This window comes from Oncorhynchus clarkii, chromosome 8 (genome assembly GCF_045791955.1).
Source record: "Oncorhynchus clarkii lewisi isolate Uvic-CL-2024 chromosome 8, UVic_Ocla_1.0, whole genome shotgun sequence".
Lineage (NCBI taxonomy): Eukaryota > Metazoa > Chordata > Actinopteri > Salmoniformes > Salmonidae > Oncorhynchus > Oncorhynchus clarkii.
In genome coordinates, this window is record NC_092154.1 from 8,513,356 (window position 1) to 8,538,316 (window position 24,961).

Sequence of the window (24,961 nt, forward strand, 5' to 3'; positions counted from 1 at the left end):
ACTGGTGTACACTATTCTCCCTATTATAATTCTATGTAAACCAATCTTACAACATTACCATGGTTAGCGCAGGCGACAGACGAGGGTATAGCCTACTGGTGTACACTATTCTCCCTATTATAATTCTATGTAAACCAATCTTACAACATTACCATGGTTACCGCGGGCGACAGACGAGGGTATAGCCTACTGGTGTACACTATTCTCCCTATTATAATTCTATGTAAACCAATCTTACAACATTACCATGGTTACCGCAGGCGACAGACGAGGGTATAGCCTACTGGTGTACACTATTCTCCCTATTATAATTCTATGTAAACCAATCTTACAACATTACCATGGTTACCGCAGGCGACAGACGAGGGTATAGCCTACTAGTGTACACTATTCTCCCTATTATAATTCTATGTAAACCAATCTTACAACATTACCATGGTTACCGCAGGCGACAGACGAGGGTATAGCCTACTAGTGTACACTATTCTCCCTATTATAATTCTATGTAAACCAATCTTACAACATTACCATGGTTAGTGCAGGCGACAGACGAGGGTATAGCCTACTGGTGTACACTATTCTCCCTATTATAATTCTATGTAAACCAATCTTACAACATTACCATGGTTAGTGCAGGCGACAGACGAGGGTATAGCCTACTAGTGTACACTATTCTCCCTATTATAATTCTATGTAAACCAATCTTACAACATTACCATGGTTACCGCAGGCGACAGACGAGGGTATAGCCTACTAGTGTACACTATTCTCCCTATTATAATTCTATGTAAACCAATCTTACAACATTACCATGGTTAGTGCAGGCGACAGACGAGGGTATAGCCTACTGGTGTACACTATTCTCCCTATTATAATTCTATGTAAACCAATCTTACAACATTACCATGGTTGCCGCAGGCGACAGACGAGGGTATAGCCTACTGGTGTACACTATTCTCCCTATTATAATTCTATGTAAACCAATCTTACAACATTACCATGGTTAGTGCAGGCGACAGACGAGGGTATAGCCTACTGGTGTACACTATTCTCCCTATTACAATTCTATGTAAACCAATCTTACAACATTACCATGGTTAGCGCAGGCGACAGACGAGGGTATAGCCTACTAGTGTACACTATTCTCCCTATTACAATTCTATGTAAACCAATCTTACAACATTACCATGGTTACCGCAGGCGACAGACGAGGGTATAGCCTACTAGTGTACACTATTCTCCCTATTATAATTCTATGTAAACCAATCTTACAACATTACCATGGTTACCGCAGGCGACAGACGAGGGTATAGCCTACTGGTGTACACTATTCTCCCTATTATAATTCTATGTAAACCAATCTTACAACATTACCATGGTTACCGCAGGCGACAGACGAGGGTATAGCCTACTGGTGTACACTATTCTCCCTATTATAATTCTATGTAAACCAATCTTACAACATTACCATGGTTACCGCAGGCGACAGACGAGGGTATAGCCTACTAGTGTACACTATTCTCCCTATTATAATTCTATGTAAACCAATCTTACAACATTACCATGGTTAGCGCAGGCGACAGACGAGGGTATAGCCTACTGGTGTACACTATTCTCCCTATTATAATTCTATGTAAACCAATCTTACAACATTACCATGGTTAGTGCAGGCGACAGACGAGGGTATAGCCTACTGGTGTACACTATTCTCCCTATTATAATTCTATGTAAACCAATCTTACAACATTACCATGGTTAGCGCAGGCGACAGACGAGGGTATAGCCTACTGGTGTACACTATTCTCCCTATTATAATTCTATGTAAACCAATCTTACAACATTACCATGGTTAGCGCAGGCGACAGACGAGGGTATAGCCTACTGGTGTACACTATTCTCCCTATTATAATTCTATGTAAACCAATCTTACAACATTACCATGGTTAGTGGAGGCGACAGACGAGGGTATAGCCTACTAGTGTACACTATTCTCCCTATTATAATTCTATGTAAACCAATCTTACAACATTACCATGGTTACCGCAGGCGACAGACGAGGGTATAGCCTACTGGTGTACACTATTCTCCCTATTATAATTCTATGTAAACCAATCTTACAACATTACCATGGTTACCGCAGGCGACAGACGAGGGTATAGCCTACTGGTGTACACTATTCTCCCTATTATAATTCTATGTAAACCAATCTTACAACATTACCATGGTTACCGCAGGCGACAGACGAGGGTATAGCCTACTAGTGTACACTATTCTCCCTATTATAATTCTATGTAAACCAATCTTACAACATTACCATGGTTAGCGCAGGCGACAGACGAGGGTATAGCCTACTGGTGTACACTATTCTCCCTATTATAATTCTATGTAAACCAATCTTACAACATTACCATGGTTAGCGCAGGCGACAGACGAGGGTATAGCCTACTAGTGTACACTATTCTCCCTATTATAATTCTATGTAAACCAATCTTACAACATTACCATGGTTAGCGCAGGCGACAGACGAGGGTATAGCCTACTGGTGTACACTATTCTCCCTATTATAATTCTATGTAAACCAATCTTACAACATTACCATGGTTAGTGCAGGCGACAGACGAGGGTATAGCCTACTGGTGTACACTATTCTCCCTATTATAATTCTATGTAAACCAATCTTACAACATTACCATGGTTACCGCAGGCGACAGACGAGGGTATAGCCTACTAGTGTACACTATTCTCCCTATTATAATTCTATGTAAACCAATCTTACAACATTACCATGGTTAGCGCAGGCGACAGACGAGGGTATAGCCTACTGGTGTACACTATTCTCCCTATTATAATTCTATGTAAACCAATCTTACAACATTACCATGGTTAGCGCAGGCGACAGACGAGGGTATAGCCTACTGGTGTACACTATTCTCCCTATTATAATTCTATGTAAACCAATCTTACAACATTACCATGGTTACCGCAGGCGACAGACGAGGGTATAGCCTACTGGTGTACACTATTCTCCCTATTATAATTCTATGTAAACCAATCTTACAACATTACCATGGTTACCGCAGGCGACAGACGAGGGTATAGCCTACTGGTGTACACTATTCTCCCTATTATAATTCTATGTAAACCAATCTTACAACATTACCATGGTTACCGCAGGCGACAGACGAGGGTATAGCCTACTAGTGTACACTATTCTCCCTATTATAATTCTATGTAAACCAATCTTACAACATTACCATGGTTACCGCAGGCGACAGACGAGGGTATAGCCTACTAGTGTACACTATTCTCCCTATTATAATTCTATGTAAACCAATCTTACAACATTACCATGGTTAGTGCAGGCGACAGACGAGGGTATAGCCTACTGGTGTACACTATTCTCCCTATTATAATTCTATGTAAACCAATCTTACAACATTACCATGGTTAGTGCAGGCGACAGACGAGGGTATAGCCTACTAGTGTACACTATTCTCCCTATTATAATTCTATGTAAACCAATCTTACAACATTACCATGGTTACCGCAGGCGACAGACGAGGGTATAGCCTACTAGTGTACACTATTCTCCCTATTACAATTCTATGTAAACCAATCTTACAACATTACCATGGTTAGTGCAGGCGACAGACGAGGGTATAGCCTACTAGTGTACACTATTCTCCCTATTATAATTCTATGTAAACCAATCTTACAACATTACCATGGTTACCGCAGGCGACAGACGAGGGTATAGCCTACTAGTGTACACTATTCTCCCTATTATAATTCTATGTAAACCAATCTTACAACATTACCATGGTTAGTGCAGGCGACAGACGAGGGTATAGCCTACTGGTGTACACTATTCTCCCTATTATAATTCTATGTAAACCAATCTTACAACATTACCATGGTTACCGCAGGCGACAGACGAGGGTATAGCCTACTGGTGTACACTATTCTCCCTATTATAATTCTATGTAAACCAATCTTACAACATTACCATGGTTAGTGCAGGCGACAGACGAGGGTATAGCCTACTGGTGTACACTATTCTCCCTATTATAATTCTATGTAAACCAATCTTACAACATTACCATGGTTAGCGCAGGCGACAGACGAGGGTATAGCCTACTGGTGTACACTATTCTCCCTATTATAATTCTATGTAAACCAATCTTACAACATTACCATGGTTAGCGCAGGCGACAGACGAGGGTATAGCCTACTGGTGTACACTATTCTCCCTATTATAATTCTATGTAAACCAATCTTACAACATTACCATGGTTAGTGGAGGCGACAGACGAGGGTATAGCCTACTAGTGTACACTATTCTCCCTATTATAATTCTATGTAAACCAATCTTACAACATTACCATGGTTAGTGCAGGCGACAGACGAGGGTATAGCCTACTAGTGTACACTATTCTCCCTATTATAATTCTATGTAAACCAATCTTACAACATTACCATGGTTACCGCAGGCGACAGACGAGGGTATAGCCTACTAGTGTACACTATTCTCCCTATTACAATTCTATGTAAACCAATCTTACAACATTACCATGGTTAGTGCAGGCGACAGACGAGGGTATAGCCTACTAGTGTACACTATTCTCCCTATTATAATTCTATGTAAACCAATCTTACAACATTACCATGGTTACCGCAGGCGACAGACGAGGGTATAGCCTACTAGTGTACACTATTCTCCCTATTATAATTCTATGTAAACCAATCTTACAACATTACCATGGTTAGTGCAGGCGACAGACGAGGGTATAGCCTACTGGTGTACACTATTCTCCCTATTATAATTCTATGTAAACCAATCTTACAACATTACCATGGTTACCGCAGGCGACAGACGAGGGTATAGCCTACTGGTGTACACTATTCTCCCTATTATAATTCTATGTAAACCAATCTTACAACATTACCATGGTTAGTGCAGGCGACAGACGAGGGTATAGCCTACTGGTGTACACTATTCTCCCTATTATAATTCTATGTAAACCAATCTTACAACATTACCATGGTTAGCGCAGGCGACAGACGAGGGTATAGCCTACTGGTGTACACTATTCTCCCTATTATAATTCTATGTAAACCAATCTTACAACATTACCATGGTTAGCGCAGGCGACAGACGAGGGTATAGCCTACTGGTGTACACTATTCTCCCTATTATAATTCTATGTAAACCAATCTTACAACATTACCATGGTTAGTGGAGGCGACAGACGAGGGTATAGCCTACTAGTGTACACTATTCTCCCTATTATAATTCTATGTAAACCAATCTTACAACATTACCATGGTTACCGCAGGCGACAGACGAGGGTATAGCCTACTGGTGTACACTATTCTCCCTATTATAATTCTATGTAAACCAATCTTACAACATTACCATGGTTACCGCAGGCGACAGACGAGGGTATAGCCTACTGGTGTACACTATTCTCCCTATTATAATTCTATGTAAACCAATCTTACAACATTACCATGGTTACCGCAGGCGACAGACGAGGGTATAGCCTACTAGTGTACACTATTCTCCCTATTATAATTCTATGTAAACCAATCTTACAACATTACCATGGTTACCGCAGGCGACAGACGAGGGTATAGCCTACTAGTGTACACTATTCTCCCTATTATAATTCTATGTAAACCAATCTTACAACATTACCATGGTTAGTGCAGGCGACAGACGAGGGTATAGCCTACTGGTGTACACTATTCTCCCTATTATAATTCTATGTAAACCAATCTTACAACATTACCATGGTTAGTGCAGGCGACAGACGAGGGTATAGCCTACTAGTGTACACTATTCTCCCTATTATAATTCTATGTAAACCAATCTTACAACATTACCATGGTTACCGCAGGCGACAGACGAGGGTATAGCCTACTGGTGTACACTATTCTCCCTATTATAATTCTATGTAAACCAATCTTACAACATTACCATGGTTACCGCAGGCGACAGACGAGGGTATAGCCTACTAGTGTACACTATTCTCCCTATTATAATTCTATGTAAACCAATCTTACAACATTACCATGGTTAGTGCAGGCGACAGACGAGGGTATAGCCTACTGGTGTACACTATTCTCCCTATTATAATTCTATGTAAACCAATCTTACAACATTACCATGGTTACCGCAGGCGACAGACGAGGGTATAGCCTACTAGTGTACACTATTCTCCCTATTATAATTCTATGTAAACCAATCTTACAACATTACCATGGTTACCGCAGGCGACAGACGAGGGTATAGCCTACTAGTGTACACTATTCTCCCTATTATAATTCTATGTAAACCAATCTTACAACATTACCATGGTTAGTGCAGGCGACAGACGAGGGTATAGCCTACTGGTGTACACTATTCTCCCTATTATAATTCTATGTAAACCAATCTTACAACATTACCATGGTTACCGCAGGCGACAGACGAGGGTATAGCCTACTGGTGTACACTATTCTCCCTATTATAATTCTATGTAAACCAATCTTACAACATTACCATGGTTACCGCAGGCGACAGACGAGGGTATAGCCTACTGGTGTACACTATTCTCCCTATTATAATTCTATGTAAACCAATCTTACAACATTACCATGGTTAGTGCAGGCGACAGACGAGGGTATAGCCTACTGGTGTACACTATTCTCCCTATTATAATTCTATGTAAACCAATCTTACAACATTACCATGGTTAGTGCAGGTTAAGGAAATGAATGTGACACATTTCAGAATGAATCAAGCCACTGCTTTCTTTCTTTAGTGTGTAAAGGCTCTCCAAACCAATTTTTTAAAAATGTATTATTCATAAATACTTTCCTAACCCCAAATAATTCACAAGATCAGACTATTCTTAAATCTACCAATTTGGTGCTGAAACAGAGACAAATATGGATATATTTAGATGGCTTTCTTTTATTGATCTTTAAAATTATTCTAGCGAGTCTGTCGACAAAATTGGAACTAAAACACACCATATTTAAAGGGATGGCTTAAGATAAAAGTACTGACAACCCTTTTGAATGAAAACTCCACGAGGAATTCTGTTGGCCAGCAAGTGGTAGGGTTTTCAGCAGTTGAATGAAAACTCCACGAGGAAATCTGTTGGCCAGCAAGTGGTAGGGTTTTCAGCAGTTGAATGAAATGTATTCAGAGTGTGCGAGGTAGCCACACTTACAGAGCGAGTTTTGCAAATGAATAAGCGAAGTCTGATTTACCAAATACTGAGAAGTACGTAGGAAATGCGTCCGTAGGAATGGCGTCCGTAGGAATGGCGTCCGTAGGAATGGCGTCCATAGGAATGGCGTCAGTAGGAAAGGCGTCAGTAGGAAAGACGTCCGTAGGAATGGCGTCAGTAGGAAAGGCGTCCGTAGGAAAGGCGTGTCTAGGAAAGGCGTCCGTAGGAAATGTGTCAATTCTTATGTCTGATTCGGCCCCATAATGATAATAATGTATAAAATTAATATAATGGAGGATATGAAAATACAGAATTGAGACTTGTCTTGAAAATGGCACTCGCTGAAATACCAATTATAAAAGTCCTTTATTCTCCTCTGTTTTTATGTGCAGTTTTCTATCATAGCAGCTCAAGGGGGACTCCTTCAACTATGAACATGCGGATGTATTATTTTTCATTAGTGCACTAGACAGAGATGGAGTAGAGAGAAGGAGGGAGAGAGAGAGAGGATGGTGGGAGTAGGGAAGGAGGGAGAGAGAGGATGGTGGGAGTAGGGAAGGAGGGAGAGAGAGGATGGTGGGGGTAGGGAAGGAGGGAGAGAGAGGATGGTGGGAGTAGGGAAGGAGGGAGAGAGAGGATGGTGGGAGTAGGGAAGGAGGGAGAGAGAGGATGGTGGGAGTAGGGAAGGAGGGAGAGGGGATGGTGGGAGTAGGGAAGGAGGGAGAGAGAGGATGGTGGGAGTAGGGAAGGAGGGAGTGAGAGAATGGTGGGAGTAGGGAAGGAGGGAGCGAGAGGATGGTGGGAGTAGGGAAGGAGGGAGAGAGAATGGTGGGAGTAGGGAAGGAGGGAGCGAGAGGATGGTGGGAGTAGGGAAGGAGGGAGAGAGAATGGTGGAAGGAGGGAGAGAGAGGATGGTGGGAGTAGGGAAGGAGGGAGAGAGAGGATGGTGGGAGTAGGGAAGGAGGGAGAGAGAGGATGGTGGGAGTAGGGAAGGAGACAGGAGGGGTGGTGGGAGTAGGGAAGGAGGGAGAGAGGATGGTGGGAGTAGGGAAGGAGGGAGAGAGAGGATGATGGGAGTAGGGAAGGAGCCAGGAGGGATGGTGGGAGTAGGGAAGGAGGGAGAGAGGATGGTGGGAGTAGGGAAGGAGGAAGAGAGAGGATGGTGGGAGTAGGGAAGGAGACAGGAGGGGTGGTGGGAGTAGGGAAGGAGGGAGAGAGGATGGTGGGAGTAGGGAAGGAGGGAGAGAGAGAATGGTGGGAGTAGGGAAGGAGCCAGGAGGGATGGTGGGAGTAGGGAAGGAGGGAGAGAGAGAATGGTGGGAGTAGGGAAGGAGGGAGAGAGAGGATGGTGGGAGTAGGGAAGGAGCCAGGATGGATGGTGGGTTATGTGAAGTGAAGTTCCAGTGTGTGTGTGTGTGTGTGTGTGTGTGTGTGTGTGTGTGTGTGTGTGTGTGTGTGTGTGTGTGTGTGTGTGTGTGTGTGTGTGTGTGTGTGATGAGTCACAAGCTCTGGGATGTGTGTGGAATACCAGTGGCACGTCACATCTGTTGCTAAAATGTATCTGTCTTCTTGGCGCCCCTCAGGCCTGCCTCTGCCCTCCAGTTTAAATGGATTATTTTGACAAACTGATTGTTAAGGCAACTGGAAAAGACAGAAGGGGATGTAAGATCGATCATTTTTTCAATGTTGTTTATTCCTGACTGTTTTCCAAAACTCACACATGATATTTCACTGTATTACATTTTCTTACCTTCCCTTATACTGTAAAACCATCACACATTATCCAGTCTAAACACTCTCTCTCCCTCCTCTCCTGTCTCTGCCTCTATCTCCTCCCCTCTCCCTCCTCTCCTGTCTCTGCCTCTCTCTCCTCCCCTCTCCCTCCTCTCCTGTCTCTGCCTCTCTCTCTCCTCCCCTCTCCCTCCTCTCCTGTCTCTGCCTCTCTCTCTCCTCCGCTCTCCCTCCTCTCCTGTCTCTGCCTCTCTCTCTCTCCTCCCCTCTCCCTCCTCTCCTCTCCTGTCTCTGCCTCTCTCTCTCTCTTCTCCCCTCTCCCTCCTCTCCTGTCTCTGCCTCTCTCTCCTCCCCTCTCCCTCCTCTCCTGTCTCTGCCTCTCTCTCTCCTCCCCTCTCCCTCCTCTCCTGTCTCTGCCTCTCTCTCTCTCCTCCCCTCTCCCTCCTCTCCTCTCCTGTCTCTGCCTCTCTCTCTCTCTTCTCCCCTCTCCCTCCTCTCCTGTCTCTGCCTCTCTCTCTCTCTCCTCCCCTCTCCCTCCTCTCCTCTCCTGTCTCTGCCTCTCTCTCTCTCTCTCCTCCCCTCTCCCTCCTCTCCTGTCTCTGCCTCTCTCTCTCTCTCTCCTCCCCTCTCCCTCCTCTCCTCTCCTGTCTCTGCCTCTCTCTCTCTCTTCTCCCCACTCCCTCCTCTCCTGTCTCTGCCTCTCTCTCTCTCTCCTCCCCTCTCCCTCCTCTCCTCTCCTGTCTCTGCCTCTCTCTCTCTCTCTCCTCCCCTCTCCCTCCTCTCCTCTCTCTGCCTCTCTCTCTCTCTCTCCTCCCCTCTCCCTCCTCTCCTCTCCTGTCTCTGCCTCTCTCTCTCTCCTCCCCTCTCCCTCCTCTCCTCTCCTGTCTCTGCCTCTCTCTCTCTCTCTCCTCCCCTCTCCCTCCTCTCCTGTCTCTGCCTCTCTCTCTCCTCCCCTCTCCCTCCTCTCCTGTCTCTGCCTCTCTCTCTCTCCTCCCCTCTCCCTCCTCTCCTGTCTCTGCCTCTCTCTCTCCTCCCCTCTCCCTCCTCTCCTGTCTCTGCCTCTCTCTCTCCTCCCCTCTCCCTCCTCTCTTGTCTCTGCCTCTCTCTCTCTCCTCCCCTCTCCCTCCTCTCCTGTCTCTGCCTCTCTCTCTCTCCTCCCCTCTCCCTCCTCTCCTGTCTCTGCCTCTCTCTCTCTCTCTCCTCCCCTCTCCCTCCTCTCCTCTCCTGTCTCTGCCTCTCTCTCTCTCTTCTCCCCTCTCCCTCCTCTCCTGTCTCTGCCTCTCTCTCTCTCTCCTCCCCTCTCCCTCCTCTCCTCTCCTGTCTCTGCCTCTCTCTCTCTCTCTCCTCCCCTCTCCCTCCTCTCCTGTCTCTGCCTCTCTCTCTCTCTCTCCTCCCCTCTCCCTCCTCTCCTCTCCTGTCTCTGCCTCTCTCTCTCTCCTCCCCTCTCCCTCCTCTCCTCTCCTGTCTCTGCCTCTCTCTCTCTCTCTCTCTCCTCCCCTCTCCCTCCTCTCCTGTCTCTGCCTCTCTCTCTCCTCCCCTCTCCCTCCTCTCCTGTCTCTGCCTCTCTCTCTCCTCCCCTCTCCCTCCTCTCCTGTCTCTGCCTCTCTCTCTCTCCTCCCCTCTCCCTCCTCTCCTGTCTCTGCCTCTCTCTCTCCTCCCCTCTCCCTCCTCTCCTGTCTCTGCCTCTCTCTCTCCTCCCCTCTCCCTCCTCTCCTGTCTCTGCCTCTCTCTCTCTCCTCCCCTCTCCCTCCTCTCCTGTCTCTGCCTCTCTCTCTCTCCTCCCCTCTCCCTCCTCTCCTGTCTCTGCCTCTCTCTCCTCCCCTCTCCTGTCTCTGCCTCTCTCTCTCTCCTCCCCTCTCCCTCCTCTCCTGTCTCTGCCTCTCTCTCTCTCCTCCCCTCTCCCTCCTCTCCTCTCCTGTCTCTGCCTCTCTCTCTCTCTCTCTCTCTCCTCCCCTCTCCCTCCTCTCCTGTCTCTGCCTCTCTCTCTTCCCCTCTCCATCTTCCTCTCCCTCTCTCTCTCTTTTCCTCTCCCTTCCCCTCTCCACCCCCCTCTCTCTGTTTCTCTTTCTCTCTCTCTCCCTCCCTCTCCCTCCCTCTCTCTCCCTCTCCCAGGCAATGGTACTGTTTTATGGTGTACCTGCTGTACCAGTGTCTTCAAGTCGGTGACCAGTCGCTTCATTAAGAACCTGGCGTGCTCAGGGATCTGTGCGGGTCTGGTGTGTGTTCCCTTTGACGTGGCTCTAGGGGCCAGCCCTCGCTGCTGCTGGTGGCTACACACTCTGCTGCTCTGCAAGGCCCTGAAGTTCCTCCACAAACTCTTCTGTTCCGTCACCGTGCTCAGCTTCGCTGCCATCGCACTCGACAGGTAGGGGATTACAGGAAAATCAAACTGCACTGCTGGTAGCTGCAACATACTGCTTACTGGTCCCATCTGTTCAGATCTGTCTGGGGGGAGGCACTGCTTACTGGTCCCATCTGTTCAGATCTATCTGGAGGGGGGGGGGGGGCACTGCTTACTGGTCGCATCTGTTCAGATCTGTCTGGGGGGGGCACTGCTTACTGGTCCCATCTGTTCAGATCTATCTGGGGGGGGGGGGGGGGGGGGGGCACTGCTTACTGGTCCCATCTGTTCAGATCTGTCTGGGGGGGGGGGGGTTGATTCTTGCCTGACATTTCGGTGGAGTAATAAAGCACATGTCCTGTGTTCATGCTTTTATTTATTTATACACGTGGAAAGACACACAGCGGGGAAACTGCTTGATCTTGTAAACACGGACCTTTAAACGACCCCCCCCCCCCCCTCCCCATGCACGCCACTATTTCAACATCATTTCCTGTCGTATAGCTTCCACATCCTCCAAAGAATGACGACGGCTACTTATACATATTCATGAACTGGGTCTGGGTTGTCAGTGTTGCTAGCTATCTTGCTAACTTTGTCTAGCTAGCTAATAGGTTGTTGCTGTTTTTTGTTACTACACTTCATTCAAAAGATTAGCCAGGTTCTGGTTCTGGAGCTGGATTTGTCATAAGCATTCATTTAGGGAAAACTTTACCACAGATGGAAACCACTGGCCTGTCTTTAACTTCACCACAGATGGAAACCACTGGCCTGTCTTTAACTTCACCACAGATGGAAACCACTGGCCTGTCGTTAACTTCACCACAGATGGAAACCACTGGCCTGTCTTTAACTTCACCACAGATGGAAACCACTGGCCTGTCGTTAACTTCACCACAGATGGAAACCACTGGCCTGTCGTTAACCTCACCACAGATGGAAACCACTGGCCTGTCTTTAACTTCACCACAGATGGAAACCACTGGCCTGTCTTTAACTTCACCACAGAAAGAAACCACTGGCCTGTCTTTAACTTCACCACAGATGGAAACCACTGGCCTGTCTTTAACTTCGCCACAGAAAGAAACCACTGGCCTGTCTTTAACTTCACCACAGAAAGAAACCACTGGCCTGTCTTTATAAAAAAAAAAACGCATGAATTTCACGTGATCACATGTAAAGTGTTGTGATCTTATGTGAAGATAATGTGATGTGATGACATGTAAAGCAACATGTGACAACATGAAATGTTATGTGACGTGTTCCATTTTTCACATGATTTCACATCTGAAATTGTGTTTTATTTTCTGTAACGACTGAAAACGAAACGTAGGCTGAAATAATTTGTATGTCATATCACAGGAAGAGACACTGTGTAACGGATGTGAAACGGCTAGCTTAGTTAGCGGTGTTCGCGCTAAATAGCGTTTCAATCGGTGACGTCACTTGCTCTGAGACCTTGAAGTAATGGTTCCCCCCCTTGCTCTGCAAGGGCCGCTGCTTTTGTGGAGCGATGGGTAACGATGCTTCGTGGGTGACTGTTGTTGATGTGTGCAGAGGGTCCCTGGTTCGCGCCCGGGTATGGGCGAGGAGACGGTCTAAAATTATACTCTTACAACTGCATTCACACAAAATTGCACGAAGTAGGCAGTTCGGATTTTTCACTTCAAATATATCATACTTTGACTAAAACGATTACTGATTGACTTAAATCGTTGTGCAACATCATGGGTGAACTCTGGCCATCGTCTTTCAGCTCGAAAAAGTGGATTTCTACTGGTATGGGCGTTTTTAAAACTGAAAACAGTATAATCTGTTTTTGTACCAGATAAAACGTCCCTCTATCTCTACTCACCCCGTGTGGTTTGGAGACGGGCTGTAATTGATGCAGAATGTGTACTCCACTCTGCCTGGTGCTGTTTGTCTCTCCTGCAGAGCTCCCTGTTCTGAGCTGCAGCCAAAATAACTGACAGTCACAGGGAGGGACTCTCTCCCTGACACTCACAGCTACACTCCATTCTACACTCTCAGCTACACTCCATTCTACACTCTCAGCTACACTCCATTCTACAGTCTCAGCTACACTCCATTCTACACTCACAGCTACACTCCATTCTACACTCACAGCTACACTCCATTCTACACTCACAGCTACACTCCATTCTACACTCACAGCTACACTTCATTCTACACTCACAGCTACACTCCATTCTACACTCACTCCATTCTACACTCACTCCATTCTACACTCACAGCTACACTCCATTCTACACTCACAGCTACACTCCATTCTACACTGAGCTACACTCCATTCTACACTCACTCCATTCTAAACTCCATTCTACACTGAGCTACACTCCATTCTACACTCACTCCATTCTACACTGAGCTACACTCCATTCTACACTCACTCCATTCTACACTGAGCTACACTCCATTCTACACTCACTCCATTCTACACTGAGCTACATTCCATTCTACACTCACTCCATTCTACGCTCTTTTGCTCTATCACTACACTCTTCTTCATCACTGCTACACTTTCTCTTCCCTCCTCTTCCTTCACCGCTATACTCGCTCACTCACTCACTCACTCACTCACTCACTCACTCACTCATTCGCCTCTTTCCTCTTCCAAGAAAAGTAAAAACACTTGGTTCCCATGTCTGCTTCCCGCTCTCCTCTATGCCATCACACACACACACACACACACACACACACACACACACACACACACACACACACACACACACACACACACACACACACACACACACACACACACACACCTATTCACCTACTTACTTACACAAAAATATGTGTATTTTGTCCACTTTTTTTTTGTCCATTTTGTCCACATCAGACTCTCCACAGCTCAGTAAGATATCTCTCTCTCTCTCCTGCTTGCTCCACTTAGCCACACAAAACCCCCACGTATACTCATTCATACTGGAGTAGGTCTTCTGTTCAACCAGTCAAGGGTTCTGTGAATGAGAGCGGGAAACAATGATAGGTTTGCTACTATCCTTCTTCAGTCTATTTCCATCTTACCCTCTTCTCTTTCCTCTGCAGGGCAGTTTACATGTATATTTGACCCATCTAGTTAGTTAGGTAGGTAGGTAGGTAGGTAGGTAGGTAGGTAGCTACAGCGATGTTAGTTTACCTCAGGGGTAGGTAGATTAAGCTGCAGGACAATTTTATTTATTGTAACGATTGGTCGGGGGGGGGGGGGGGGGGCAGAAAATAATGATAATAATTTGTACACTGCAAATTGACCAAAACAACGTCCGAAAATTGATTTTATTTGAAAATAGCAATAATTTCAAACCTTGATTACATTGAGACACGATCACACGTGTCTTTTTTATTTGTGGGAATACTTGGGGACATTTGGGGACATTTCCTAAATTAAACTCATTTTTTGATCTACATCGAACACACAAAGCCTTCGTAGTTACTACTGTCCTGATCTACATCGAACACACAAAGCCTTCGTAGTTACTACTGTCCTGATCTACATCGAACACACAAAACCTTCGTAGTTACTACTGTTCTAGATCTACATCGAACACACAAAGCCTTCGTGGTTACTGCTGTTCTAGATCTACATCGAACACACAAAGCCTTCGTAGTTACTACTGTCCTGATCTACATCGAACACACAAAACCTTGGTAGTTACTACTGTTCTGATCTACATCGAACACACAAAACCTTCGTAGTTACTACTGTTCTGATCTAACACTCAAAGAACAGAATGCTTACAGTGTATACGTGTATACGTGACTCAGTATGTACTGGTTAATGTTACGGTTAAAAGTGTCCCTGCAGAGGCTCAACTCAGTGTGAATGAATGCTCTGCGGTGTGTAATGTTGTCTATCCTCTCCTCCCCTCTAGGTACTACTCTGTCCTCTACCCTCTGGAGAGGAAGATCTCAGACGCCAGGTCACGTGACCTAGTCATCTACATCTGGATCCACGCCACCATCGCCAGCGTGCCCGTGTTCGCCTTAACCAACGTTACGGACGTGTATGCAACCTCGTCCTGTTCCGACGCCCGCGCCCGCTCCCTGGGTCACATGGTCTACGTGTTGACCTACAACGTTACCACGGTGATCCTTCCGCTCGTTGTCGTCTTCCTGTTAATGGTCCTGATTCGCAGAGCTCTCAACGCCAGCCAGAAGAAGAAGGTGATCATCGCAGCATTAAGAACACCTCAGAACTCCATCTCCATCCCGTATGTCTCCCAACGCGAGGCTGAGCTACATGCTACGTTACTGGCTGTGGTGTTAGCCTTCTCAGCCTGTAGTGCCCCCTATGGGGCGTTGGTGGTATACCGCACTCTTCTCGGGGACGGGGAGGACTTGTCCCCTTCTCTCCATCTCACGGCCATCTGGCTGCCCAAGGTGTCTCTCCTCACCAACCCTCTGCTGTTTCTGACGGTGAACGGCTCGGCTCGACGCTGCCTGTTTGATGTTCTAGTCCGGGTACACAGACGCTACAGCCGGCGTAACGTGGTCAGCACTGGGGATCTGGGGCTGAGGGGCGAGGGAGGGTTGGGAGGGTGTGGGACCCTGGAGGGGTCTGCTCGCGCTGGAAGCCAGCTCCTGGAGATGTTTAATATCGGACAGCAGCAGATCTTTAGGCCGACTGATGAAGAGGAGGAGGAGGTGGAGAATGCGAGCCCTTCATTAGGGTCAGGGGTGGGGGGCTGTCCTCATCCCAATGAGAATCACCACCAGGCAGGGGGAGGAGGGAAGGTGGTTCTACAGAAAGAGACCGAACCAACCAGAGAGAGCGTCCCGGTAACTAAAGAACAACCTCCTCTCATATTGCCCGAGGTCTCACCTGTCCGTGCCTGTGCTTACACCTCCTCGTCACAGGTGGCGCCAGCAACCCCCACGGAGCCCGAGGACGCCACCCAGTTTGGGTTCGGGCCATTCGAGCTGCCGCCCCAGTGGCTGCCGGAGACCAGGAACAGTAAAAAGAGGCTCCTCCCACCGCTGGGGAACACCCCAGAGGAACTGATCCAGACCAAACAGCCACGCCCACGGCCAGAACGACGAATCAGCAGGAACAACAAGGTCAGCACCTTCCCCACATTGACCCCTGAACTATAAACCCTGGCCATTGACCTTTGAACTGATGACCCCTGATCACAGCTATGGGTAGAGGTCAGCATGTGGATGATTTGTGATTCGTTTTGTGTCAATGACTGGGTACACAGTCAGTGGAGGAAACCCCACCTGACCAACCACCTGCCCAAGGGCCCCCTGTAAGAGAGAACAGAAAGTACAACTCCAGAGCTCGATGAGTCTGTCTCATTGTTGATTATCTCTGTCGTGTATTGCAGTGGTTCCCAAACTTTGTATAGCCCCATACCCCTTCCAACATTCAACCTCCAGCTGTATCCCCTCTAGCACCAGGGTCAGCGCACTCTCAAATTTTGTTTTTTTGCCATCATTGTAAGCCTGCCACACACACACACACACACACTATACTATACATGTATTAAACATAAGAATGAGTGTAAGTTTTTGTCACAACCTGGCTCACGGGGAAGTGACAAAGAGCTCTTATAGGACCAGGGCAAAAATTATAATAGAAAAATAATCAATAATTTTGCTCTTTATTTAGCCGTCTTACATATAAAAGCATATTTGTTCATGGAAAATGGTGAATAACTCACCACAGGTTAATGAGAAGGGTGTGCTTGAAAGGATGTGCATAACTCTGCGACGTTGTATTGGAAAGAGTCTCCGTCTTAAATCATTTTCCACACAGTCTGTGCCTGTATTTAGTTTTCATGCTAGTGAGGGCTGAGAATCCACTCTCACATAGGTACGTGATTGCAAAGGACATCAGTGTCTTAACAGCGTGATTTGCCAAGGCAAGAAACTCTGAGCACAGCCAAATCCAGAAATCTGCCAGTGGCTTCTGACTAAATTCAATTTTTACAAAACCTCATGCAATTTCGATGAGGCTCTCTTGCTCAGATATCAGGGTGGACTGGAGGCAGGGCATGAAAGAGATAACGAATCCAGTTGTTTGTGTCGTCCGTTTCGGGAAAGTACCTGTGTAATTGCTATATCACATTTGACATTATCCGTAAGCTTGAGTTCATTTGCGCACAATCATAGTCTCAATGTTGTCCCGCACATTGAATATAGTGGCGGAGAGTCCCTGTAATCCTAGATTCAGATCATTCAGGCAAGAAAAACATCACCCAGATAGGCCAGTCGTGTGAGAAACTCATCATCATCCAAGAGGTCAGACAGGTGAAAAACATCACCCAGATAGGCCAGTCGTGTGAGAAACTCATCATCATCCAAGAGGTCAGACAGGTGAAAAACATCACCCAGATAGGTCAGTCGTGTGAGAAACTCATCATCATCCAAGAGGTCAGACAGGTGAAAAACATCACCCAGATAGGCCAGTCGTGTGAGAAACTCATCATCATCCAAGAGGTCAGACAGGTGAAAAACATCACCCAGATAGGCCAGTCGTGTGAGAAACTCATCATCATCCAAGCGGCCAGACAAGTGAAAAGGATGGTCAGTAAAGAACTTTAAGAAAATACACGAGAGTTCAGGGGCCTTGCTTTAACAAAGTTAACCGTTTTCACTGTTGTGTCCAAAACATCTTTCAAGCTTTCAGGCATTCTCTTGGCAGCAAGAGTCTCTCGGGGGATGCTGCAGTGTACCCAAGTGGCGTCAGGAGCAACTGCTTGCACTCGCATTACCACTCCACTATGTCTCTCTGTCACCCATCAGTACAGATACCAACACATCTTGACCACCAAAGACCATTTGATGTCACAAAGCTGTCCAGTACTTTAAAAATATCCTCTCATGTTGTCCTGCAGGTTGCAGAAGAGGATGAACATATTATTATTAGTAGTAGTATTATTACAAAAATGTAACGGACATATACCAGGAGCTGTGCCAGGCCCGCCACATCTGTAACGCATATAATTAATTGGCTTGTATGCGAAGAAGTAATGGTTTCAAACATCTCCTGCCATGTCACTGATGAATTGTGAAACAGCGCTGTTTGATGATATAGTTTTTTTGGCCTTTCCCCCCAGCCATATTTTATTTTATTTATCTTAACTAGTCAGTTAAGAACAAATTCTTATTTTCAATGGCGGCCCAGGAACAGTGGGTTAACTGCCTGTTCAGGGGCAGAACGACAGATTTGTACCTGGTCAGCTCAGGGGTTTGAACTTGCAACCTTCCGGTTACTAGTCCACTAGGCCGCCCCATATCCACGGCAGCAGGAAGAATTAAGTCCTCTACAATAGTATGGGACTTGCCTGTCCCAGCCACTCGGTAACTCACCATATAAGACACTTCTAGCCCCTTCTTGTTAATGGTATTTGTTACTTTTATACATGTCTTACTACTTGAAAGTCGTCTTTATTCTCACTCAAAAAACTCCTGTGTCTTGTTTTTCAAATTGTCATGTTTCCTTTCTAAATGTCTGCGCAAGAGTGTTGGTTTCCCGTGAGAGAGTAACGGCTAATGTGATTGGATGAGTAACGGTTAATGTGATTGGATGAGTAACGGTTAATGTGATTGGATGAGTAACGGTTAATGTGATTGGATGAGTAACGGTTAATGTGATTGGATGAGTAACGGTTAATGTGATTGGATGAGTAACGGTTAATGTGATTGGATGAGTAACAGTTAATGTGATTGGATGTTAATTATTTGACAAGGCTACCTGTATTTGACAATGTGTTGTTACTTTGCTGAACATTAGATGGTTTAATTTTATTTTTGGCAGTGAAACAAGGCTACTCAGGCGAGAAATAAACCTCATCCAAATGTATAGCCCCGTTGGAAAATATAGATGTACCGTTTGAAAAATGTGAGAGAATTTTTTTTTTTATAAAAAAAAAAATGTGAATCCCATTTTTATTTTGCGTACCTCCGACGGCATTGCGTACCCCAGTTTGTGAATACCTGGTGTAATGAATACATGTTATGTAAATAACAGGCTAGTAGGTAAAAGGCCGCGCACAACACCTAATAGCCCAGGTCTAATGTCTAAAGCCACGTTTTTCTGGAGACATTGGTCGATCCCAATCTCTTCGTGGTCCTTTATAGCTCAGTTGGTGCTTGTAACGCCACGGTGGTGGGTTTTATTCCCGGGACCATCCGTACGTACAACAGAACGGACGCATGACTGACTGTATGTCGCTTTGGATAAAAGCGTCTGCTAAATGGCATATTTATTATATATTATATTATCCCCAATGTCCTGGTTTGGATGTTCTCGCTTAAAAAATAAATAATATACCTTTCCATGAAACAGTTGATTTGTACTGGCACTGCTGAACGGGGCAGCAGGGGTTCAAACCTTTTCGCTACCTCTGTTTTATTAAACGTAATTAGTCCAATCAATTCAATCTAGTTGATTTCTAAGAAAATGTTTGACTTCAGGCCAATGATGTATTGGAACGTACACACAGTGCATTTCATTCTTGGAAGGACACATTTACATTGGGATTGACATGGATAGTTAAGTAACACGAACACTGGATGAATCATAGATTCTGGGTGACATTGAAGTTACACAAGTGTTTCTGAAGGTGTTTTTCCAAAAATATCTTCTAACATGATTAAACTGTCATCGAGTCTTTTATTATTTATCTTTTATGTCAAACCTTTCACTTTTGCGTTAACATCGTGTCACCATAGCCGCGGTATTTTCTCTCGAGTTGTTTTTTCATCAAAATGATTATATATGTCATTTAGAAAAATCTGTAAAGCCTTGAGTCGTAGCTGTCCATATGTGGGTTTATTCTGCATTATATGTTACTTTGGAGTTCTTTCTCTAGAGTAGAACAGGTGTCTTCAGGTGTGTTGAATATCATTCCTTTCCAATGCCCAACCCTTTGTACTACAGATATAGTGACTTCAATGCAATGAATAACATGATAAGTGCAATTGTACAGTATGCAAATAAAATAACTTTGAATTAACAGAATTGTCCTCGTGCTTTGCTCGTATTCTGTAATGAAATTCTTCAGTGTTCTTCAACCTCCTGTTCCTGGACTGGCCCCAGTCGGTGAGATATTGCTTTCCGGTCCCTGAGATGCTAGAGTGTTAGTTTTGATGTTAGCTGTACCTCAGGAGGGAAAAAAACATAATTTGCCTGGTCCCAGATCTGTTTCTGCTCTTGCCAACTTCCTTGCTCATTGCTCAAACCAATGAGTGACAAGGAGTTGGCATTATGACTGGCAACTGACTATCCTACCGATCCTTGACTTTGGCGATGTCATTTACAAAGCACAAACTCTACTCAGCAAATTGGATGCAGTCTATCACAGTGCCATCCGTTTTGTCACCAAAGCCCTATATACTACCCACCACTCTGACCTGTATGCCCTCGTTGGTTGGCCCTCACTTCATATTCGTCGCCAAACCCACTGGTTCCAGGTCATCTACAAGACCCTGCTAGGTAAAGTCCCCCCTTATCTCAGCTCGCTGGTCACCATAGCATCTCCCACCTGTAGCACACGCTCCAGCAGGTATATCTCTCTAGTCACCCCCAAAACCAATTCTTTCTTTGGCCGCCTCTCTTTCCAGTTCTCTGCTGCCAATGACTGGAACGAACTACAAAAATCTCTGAAACTGGAAACACTTATCTCCCTCACTAGCTTTAGGCACCAACTGTCAGAGCAGCTCACAGATTACTGCACCTGTACATAGCCCACCTATAATTTAGCCCAAACAACTACCTCTTTCCCAACTGTATTTAATTAATTAATTTATTTTGCTCCTTTGCACCCCATTATTTTTATTTCTACTTTGCACATTCTTCCATTGCAAAACTACCATTCCAGTGTTTTACTTGCTATATTGTATTTACCTTGCCACCATGGCCTTTTTTGCCTTTACCTCCCTTCTCACCTCATTTGCTCACATTGTATATAGACTTGTTTATACTGTATTATTGACTGTATGTTTGTTTTACTCCATGTGTAACTCTGTGTCGTTGTATCTGTCGAACTGCTTTGCTTTATCTTGGCCAGGTCGCAATTGTAAATGAGAACTTGTTCTCAACTTGCCTACCTGGTTAAATAAATGTAAAATAAATAAATAAAAAAGTCTCTGCTAGGTAAAGCCCCGCCTTATCTCAGCTCACTGGTCACCATAGCAGCACCCACCCGTAGCACGCGCTCCAGCAGGTATATCTCACTGGTCACCCCCAAAGCCAATTCCTCATTTGGTCGTCTTTCCTTCCAGTTCTCTGCTGCCAATGACTGGAACGAACTGCAAAAATCACTAAATCTGGAGACTCATATCTCCCTCTCTAGCTTTAAGCACCAGCTGTCAGAGCAGCTCACAGATCACTGCACCTGTACATAGCCCATCGGTAAATAGCCCATCCAACTACCTCATCCCCATACTGTTATTTATTTTGCTCCTATGCACCCCAGTATCTCTACTTGCACACTCATCTTCTGCACATCTATCACTCCAGGGTTTAATTGTTATATTGTAATTATTTCATCACTATGGCCTATTTATTGCCTTACCTCCCTTATCCTACCTCATTTGCACTCATTGAATATAGACTTTTTCAATTGTATTATTGACTGTACGTTTGTTTATTCCATGTGTAACTCTGTGTTGTTGTTTGTGTCGCACATCTTTGCTTTATCTTGGCCAGGTCGCAGTTGTAAATGAGAACTTGTTCTCAACTGGCCTACCTGGTTAAATAGAGGTAAAATAAAACATTCTAGCACAGACTCAATCAAATCACATTTTATTGGTCACATACACATATTTAACAGATGTTATTGCAGGTGTAGCAAAAATGCTTGTGTTCCCAACAGTGCAGTAGTATCTAACAATTCACAACAATACACACAAATCTACAAGTTTAAAAAAATATATATATATATGCCCGTCCCTGTTTACATAACAGATTGAGAAACACTCGTAATGGACCATCCCTAGTAGAGGGTCGGTCCAAAATATCCTATTTCCTATATAGTGCACTACTTTTTGACCTTCTCTTCAAAAGTAGTGCACTATAAAGGGAACAGGGTGCCTTTTAGGATGAAGCCCGAGAGGCTGGAGTGAGGGGAAAGATCTCCTACCTACCAAGTCTCCACGGATCAATACTATTGACTCTACAGAGAAGCTGCAGATCAATACTGCTCCATTTACAACACAGTCTGCATGGTATAAATGAAATGAGAAATACATATAGGCCTAACGAAAGTCTCTTGATCAATTGATAGTCAGATTTAATCTACAACCCTTTATATAAAGATATTTTGTTGTAGCGCTTGCAGTCACAAGGTCTGAATCATGTACTTTGTCATTTCGTTTTTTTTTTTAACGCGATGGTGGTCACTGACTGAGATTTATATGCTATCAAGTATGTCAACATACAGTGGCAAGGAAAAGTATGTGAAACCTTTGGAAATATCTGGATTTCTGCATAAATTGGTCATACAATTTCATCTGATCTTCATCTAAGTCACAACAACAGACAAACACAGTCTGCTTAAACTAATAACACACACATTATTATACGTTTTGATGTCTTTATTGAACACACCGTGTAAACATTCACAGTGCAGGGTGGGAAAAGTATGTGAACCCTTGGATTTAATAAATGGTTGACCCTCCTTTGGCAGCAATAACCTCAACCAAATATTTTCTGTAGTTGCGGGTCAGACCTGCAAAACGGCCAGGAGGAATTTTGGATCATTCCTCTTTACAAAACTGTTTAAGTTCAGAAATATTCTTGGGATGTCTGGTGTGAACTGCTCTCGAGGTCCTGCCACAGCATCTCAATCAGGTTGAGGTCAGGACTCTGACTGGGCCACTCCAGAAGGCATATTTTCGTCTGTTGACGCCATTGTGCTGTTGATTTACTTCTGTGTTTTGGGTTGTTGTCCTGTTGCACCACCCAACTTCTGTTCAGCTTCAATTGACAGACAGATAGCCTTACATTCTCCTGCAAAATGCCTTTATAAACAAATTTTTACTAAATACATTTTTCTGTTGACGATAGCAAGCTGTCCAGGCCCTGAGGCAGCAAAGCAGCCCCAAACCATGATGCTCCCTCCACCAGACTTTACAGTTGGGATGAGGTTTTGATGTTGGTGTGCTGTGCCTTTTTTTGTCTCCACACATAGTGTTGTGTGTTCCTTCCAAACAACTCAACTGTAGTTTCATCTGTCCACAGAATATTTTGCCAGTAGCGCTGTGGAACATCCAGGTGCAGTTTTTGCAAACTTCAGACGTGCAACAATGTTTTTTTGGACAGCAGTGTCTGCTTCTGTGGTGTCCTCCCATGAACACCCTTCTTGTTTGGTGTTTTACGTGTCATAGACTCGTTAACAGAGATGTTAGCAACTTCCAGAGATTTCTGTAAGTCTTTAGCTGACACTCTAGGATTCTTCTTAACCTCATTGAGCATTCTGCGCTGTGCTCTTGCAGTCATCTTTGCAGGACGGCCACTCCTAAGGAGAGTAGCAGCAGTGCTGAACTTTCTCCATTTATAGACAAGTTGTCTTTCCGTGGACTGATGAACATCAAGGCTTTTAGAGATACTGTTGTAACCCTTTCCAGCTTTATGCAAGTCAACAATTCTTAATCTTAGGTCTTCTGAGATCTCTTTTGTTTGAGGCATGGTTCACATCAGGCAATGCTTCTTGTGAATAACAAACTCACATTTTGTGAGTGTTTTTTAGAGGGCAAGGCAGCTCTAACCAACATCTCCAATCTTGTCTCATTGATTGGACTCCAGGTTAGCTGACTCCTGACTCCAATTAGCTTTTGGAGAAGTCATTAGCCTAGCATACTTTTTCCAACCTACACTGTGAATGTTTAAATGATGTATTCAATATGACAAGAAAAATACAATAATTTGTGTGTTATTAGTCTATGTTTGTTTATTATTGTGACTTAAATGAAGATCAGATCAAATGTTATGACTAATTTATACAGAAATCCAGGTAAGTCCTGTCACGCCCTGGCCTTAGTATTCTGTGTTTTCTTTATTATTTTGGTTAGGCCAGGGTGTGACATGGGTGATTTATGTGTTTTGTCTTATCTAGGGTTTTTGTAGTCTATGGGGTTGTGTTCAGTTGAGTGTTCTAGGTAAGTCTATGCTTGCCTGGAGTGGTTCTAAATCAGAGGCAGGTGTTTATCGTTGTCTCTGATTGGGAACCATATTTAGGCAGCCATATTCTTTAGGTATCTTGTGGGTGATTGTTCCTGTCTCTGTGTTTTGCACCAGTTAGGACTGTTTTGGTTTTTCCATGTTTTCTTATTTTGTATAGTGTTCACGTTTTCATCTTTCATTAAAGATGTTTCTAAATAACCACGCTGCATTTTGGTCCTCCTCTCCTTCCCAGGAAGAAAACCGTTACAATTCTAAAGGGTTCACATACTTTTTCTTGCCCATGTAAGTAAACAATACTCATGTTTTTGTTACCAACTAATCCACGTCAATACAGAAACATCAGCCATTGTATCGCTTACCCTGATATCTAAGATGAAAGCCCTAGAAAGCCCTAGAGCAACAGAACCTTCTCTTTCGATTACCTTCTGACACTGAGAGAAGTGTAAACAGCAACCCAGAATGTCTTTAAATATACGTAACAAAAATATAAACGCAACATGCAACAATTTTTAT

The 24,961-nt window shown here is 44.7% G+C and overlaps 1 protein-coding gene across 1 annotated transcript in view; it reads left to right on the forward strand.

The window, feature by feature from the left end:
• Positions 1-16,954, forward strand: part of LOC139415495 (G-protein coupled receptor 176-like) — a 30,782-nt gene extending 13,828 nt beyond the window's left edge. Inside the window, exons 2-3 of the mRNA XM_071163598.1 lie at positions 11,064-11,316; positions 15,189-16,954. Coding sequence (XP_071019699.1) covers positions 11,064-11,316; positions 15,189-16,410 — 1,475 coding nt within the window. The 3' untranslated portion in view covers positions 16,411-16,954. The remainder of the gene's footprint in view (positions 1-11,063; positions 11,317-15,188) is intronic.
• Positions 16,955-24,961: the final 8,007 nt, after the last annotated feature.